The sequence below is a fragment of the Penaeus monodon genome, chromosome 3 (assembly GCF_015228065.2).
Source record: "Penaeus monodon isolate SGIC_2016 chromosome 3, NSTDA_Pmon_1, whole genome shotgun sequence".
Taxonomy (NCBI): Eukaryota; Metazoa; Arthropoda; class Malacostraca; order Decapoda; family Penaeidae; genus Penaeus; species Penaeus monodon.
In genome coordinates, this window is record NC_051388.1 from 25,519,516 (window position 1) to 25,524,515 (window position 5,000).

Consider the following 5,000-nt stretch of genomic DNA (forward strand, 5'->3'; position numbering starts at 1 on the left):
GATAAAACCTCCGCGTATTTATAATCGCCTTTACTTCAAAATTATTTCACACCACAACTCACATCACTAATAAACTATCTTAAAAACGAAATCCAACATTCAAAGTAGGAAACTCAAAAATCCAAAGTTAAAACAATTAGCTCTTGATCTAATAATCTAATTTTAGCAAGAGCATTACGGCCAAAGTTGAAAGGTTGTTAGGCACTTTGCATAATCGTAGTGCACTGAGGTCTATTTATAAGCAGTGGCTCTCTAACAGCCGAAATGTTATAGATTTATAATTCATTTTCTTTCGTTCTAAATTATTTTGATTATCGTTGTTATTGTCATTGTTGTTGTTGTTGTTTTTATTATTATTATTATTATTATTATTATTATTGTTGTTGTTGATGTTGTTGTTGTTGTTGTTTCTAGTATTAGTAGTATTTTATTATTATTATTATTATTATTATTATTATTATTATTATTATTATTATTATTATTGTGATGATGATGATGATTATCATTCTCCTAAATGTTATCATCATTTTATTACTGAAGTATCATCATTATTATTATCATTATCATTATTATTGTTAATATTATCATTATTATTTTTATCCTCATCATTATCACATCATCATCAGTATTATTATTATCATGGATCACAGGAATTTTCACAAATAACAAAACTTTCAGGGGCTGTAGGCTGTGCGTCGAGATGTACCTGGTGGGCGTTTTGCTTTTGTGGGCGTGCGGTGCCGCCCACGCCCTCGACAACGACACGTACTGGGGGGAGCGAGAGCGGATTCTGGCTCAAGAGCAGGTTGCTATTTTGGGTAAGTTTTTTTTTTTTTTTTTTTTCTTTCTTTCTTTCTTTCTTTTAGACATAGTTGGTACTGTGGTATACTTTTCGGGTATTTGATGAAGATTTGTTTTACCCTTTCTCAATTCATTTGGGAATTTTGGGTACATATCTTGGTATTTCAATTTTTTTTTTCTTTTTAAAGTAGATAAGTGCTGTACCTTCTTCGGCATTTTAGTGATGATATTTTCAGGTTACCCCATTTTTTTATGTAGATTACGGTATATTTTTGAAAAATAATGATAAAAATAGTATATATAGTATATAATAGTATATTATAATGATAATAATAATTATTATCATTATTTGCTATTTCCGACGTTTTACTTACACCAAAATTGTTTATAATTTCTATTGATGGTAAAACATTAATGTTAAGGCTATGGGGTAAGTATGTCAATTTACAGTTTGTTGGTCTTTGAAAACAAATAATAAATAAATTCCTACATTTCACAGGCCAAGACCAGGTACTGACAGCAGAGGAGCAGGTTGTCAACAGTCTATTAATGAAAGCCAAGATGCTAGAAATGGACGCGGGTTTTGAAAGTTTGAATTATCTTCCCGCCAAAAACTTCCTGGCCGTTAGAGAGCAGATCGAGGCTTCGGATGTGTTTCAGATCGTGAGAATGATGCCTAAAGGTGGGTTCAGATCTCGCAAGTGACGAATGCCGACAAATGTAGAAATAAAAAAAAACGAAAAGAAAAAAAATAAATAAAATAAAATTAAACCATAATAATAAAATGAAATAAATAGAACCGAGATCGAATAACTCTAACCGTACAGTATTTGGTATTTCATGCATATATGAGCTAATCTTCTCTTTCATTGTGAATTAAGTCATATTTTCCCACCTCGTGTAGATTTCCTCCCTTTCTGACCTTGCAATCTGTGTTGCAGGGGTGGCTTTGCACTTGCACGATACAACTTTGGCTTCTGTCGCTTGGGTTGTTGAAGAACTGACTTACTGGGAAAATCTATACATGTGTTACACCAGCGAGGGTCAATTGCTGACCAAGTAAGTTAGCCGGTTGCTTATGACTTATTGTGCCTTTTTTAGTGATATATCGGAGTCGACTAACGTTTACATTTATAGCGATAAAGATAGGGATAGTAATGATTGTGGTGATGTCAATGATAATTATGTCATGGGCATAGCTGTAGTAGTGATGATTTTGAGGGTATTTATAAGATAATAGTGATAGTAATAACAATAATATGAACAAAAAAAAAAAAAAAAAAAAAAAAAAAAAAAAAAAAAAAAGACAGGAGTAATAACATTAACACCTAAACCAACACCACTACTACTACTTCTGCTGCTATTACTATCACCACCAATACCATCATCCACCATTACAACCACCACCACCATCACTGTAACCCCACCACCACCACCATCACTGTAACCCCACCACCACCACCATCACTGTAACCCTACTACCACCACCATCACTGTAACCCTACTACCACCACCATCACTGTAACCCCACCACCACCACCATCACTGTAACCCCACCACCACCACCATCACTGTAACCCCACAACCACCACCATCACTGTAACCCCACCACCACCATCACTGTAACCCCACCACCACCACCATCACTGTAACCCTACTACCACCACCATCACTGTAACCCCACCACCATCACTGTAACCCCACCACCATCACTGTAACCCCCACCACCATCACTGTAACCCCACCACCACCATCATCACTGTAACCCCACCACCACCACCATCACTGTAACCCCACCACCACCATCATCACTGTAACCCCACCACCACCACCATCACTGTAACCCCACCACCACCACCATCACTGTAACCCCACCACCACCACCATCACTAACCCCACCACCACCACCATCACTGTAACCCCACCACCACCACCATCACTGTAACCCTACTACCACCACCATCACTGTAACCCCACCACCATCACTGTAACCCCACCACCACCACCATCACTGTAACCCCACCACCATCACTGTAACCCCACCACCATCACTGTAACCCCACAACCACCACCATCACTGTAACCCCACCACCACCACCATCACTGTAACCCCACCACCACCACCATCACTGTAACCCCACCACCACCACCATCACTGTAACCCCACCACCACCGCCATCACTGTAACCCCACCACCACCACCATCACTGTAACCCCACCACCACCACCATCACTGTAACCCCACCACCACCACTGTACCATCACTGTAACCCCACCACCACCACCATCACTGTAACCCCACCACCACCACCATCACTGTAACCCCACCACCACCACCATCACTACCACCACTACCACCACCATGACTGCAATCACCACCACCGAGATAAACCGCAAACCCCACACCACCCAGCGTAAGAACTGCAAACCCTGAGGCCCCACCAAAGCCCACCTCTCTCGCCAACCCAGGTTCATGGCAAACCCCGACGCATCTTGCACCTGGCAGCTCGTGAGTGAAGTTCGAGCCACGTACCCGAGCGACGATGTGTTTGACCAGGAGCTCGTCGAGAAGTTCTCCCTCATAACGGCTAATCCCGAAGGTAAATATATGTTTTAGTTCATGGATTTGATTGTCTTCTGATGCAGTATTCGGTTAAAATCAGTCTGTTCAGAAAAGGCACAGTGCGCCGGCGGAAAATGCATCAGACACACAGTACATATTATCTTCAATAAAATACATGGAACTGATAAACTATATCAATTGCAACGAAATTAAGATAAAAAAAGCAATACATATGATAAAATATTATCTAAATAAAACACATACCACAGTAACAGTAGCCACGCCTTAGTTAATTAATTAAATTATGTAAATAATAGGAAATCGATAACAAATCAAGCACATAAACCAGCGCCTCGGACGGAAAACAACTCTTGGTAACAACCACAACCGCCCCTTCGCCCCTGTAGTTAGGCCTACAAGGAAAATATAATAATAATAATAATAATAATAATAATAATAATAATAATAATAATAATAATAATAATAATGATGATGATGATGATTACGATAATTACAGTAATGATGATGATGGTGATGATGATGATGATGATGATGATGATGATGATGATGATGATGATGATGATGATGATGATGATAATGATTGATGATGATTGTGATGATGATGATGATGGTAATAATAATAGTAATAACAACAATTATGATAATAGTAATGATAATGATAATAATAATAATTATTATTATTATGAGAATGATGATAATAATAATTAGAATAAAAATCCAGAAAAAAGGAAAATAAGCCCGATCTTTGCCCTCTCTCTCCCCTGCAGAAAAATACCCGGACATCAACAGCGTGTGGCAAGCCTTCGAGCACGGACTCATCGCTATGACGGGCATGGTGATGTACCGTCCTGCCTGGGAAGCGTACCTGTACCGTGTTCTGCAAGAGTTCGCCGCTGATAACGTGCTTGCAATTGAATTCAGGGGCACATTGCCGCCGGTGAGTCATACGGGGGGAGGAGGGAAGGGGGGAAGGGGGTTAATTAGGGTGGGGGTGTAGCTGGATGTGAGGTGTAGTTGTTCGTGCTATTATTATGATCATAGCTATTGATTTGTGTTATTATGACGACCATCAGTCATCATTATTATTATCATACCTCATCTATCACGATCACTAGCCTTGTTAATATCGTTCTTCATTCATTTTTTTCCTCTCATAGTTTTGCTTCTATGACCAGCATGATTAAGGTCTTTTTTTTATATAAGTTGACCGCCTGCCTTGCCCCTCTTCCCAGCTGTACGAGATCGACGGCACGGAGCTGACGCCCGCAGATTCGGTCGCTGTGTATCGTAACGTGAGTCAGCGCTTCATTGCTGACCATGGCGACGAATTCTTCAGTGTGAGGTTCATCTACGCGCCGACGAGACAGTGAGTTGATTGTTGATATAGCGATGGATGAGTAGATAGAGGATGTGTGTTTTGATGTCTTTTCAAATGAGGTACGGTGTTTTTTAGGCTCAGACATGAACCTACCGTTAAAAATGGATATTATTGCATTCTTCTTGACTTTCTTACATTGCATATTAATATATACTGGTCTGCTTTTTTTAATATCCTACTTATCTTTTCTTTTCTATCCTCCTCCTCTTCCCCGTCCATTGTCGCTTTACCCTCAAC

At 39.6% G+C, this 5,000-nt stretch overlaps 1 protein-coding gene across 2 annotated transcripts in view; it reads left to right on the forward strand.

Moving 5' to 3' along the window:
* The window catches only part of LOC119593842 (adenosine deaminase 2-like), a 13,376-nt gene that overhangs the window by 4,154 nt on the left and 4,222 nt on the right, over nucleotides 1–5,000 (forward strand). For both annotated transcript variants that reach the window (XM_037942874.1, XM_037942882.1), the window contains exons 2-7: nucleotides 679–818; nucleotides 1,301–1,483; nucleotides 1,743–1,860; nucleotides 3,271–3,401; nucleotides 4,153–4,322; nucleotides 4,618–4,751. In XM_037942874.1, coding sequence (XP_037798802.1) covers nucleotides 679–818; nucleotides 1,301–1,483; nucleotides 1,743–1,860; nucleotides 3,271–3,401; nucleotides 4,153–4,322; nucleotides 4,618–4,751 — 876 coding nt within the window. The remainder of the gene's footprint in view (nucleotides 1–678; nucleotides 819–1,300; nucleotides 1,484–1,742; nucleotides 1,861–3,270; nucleotides 3,402–4,152; nucleotides 4,323–4,617; nucleotides 4,752–5,000) is intronic.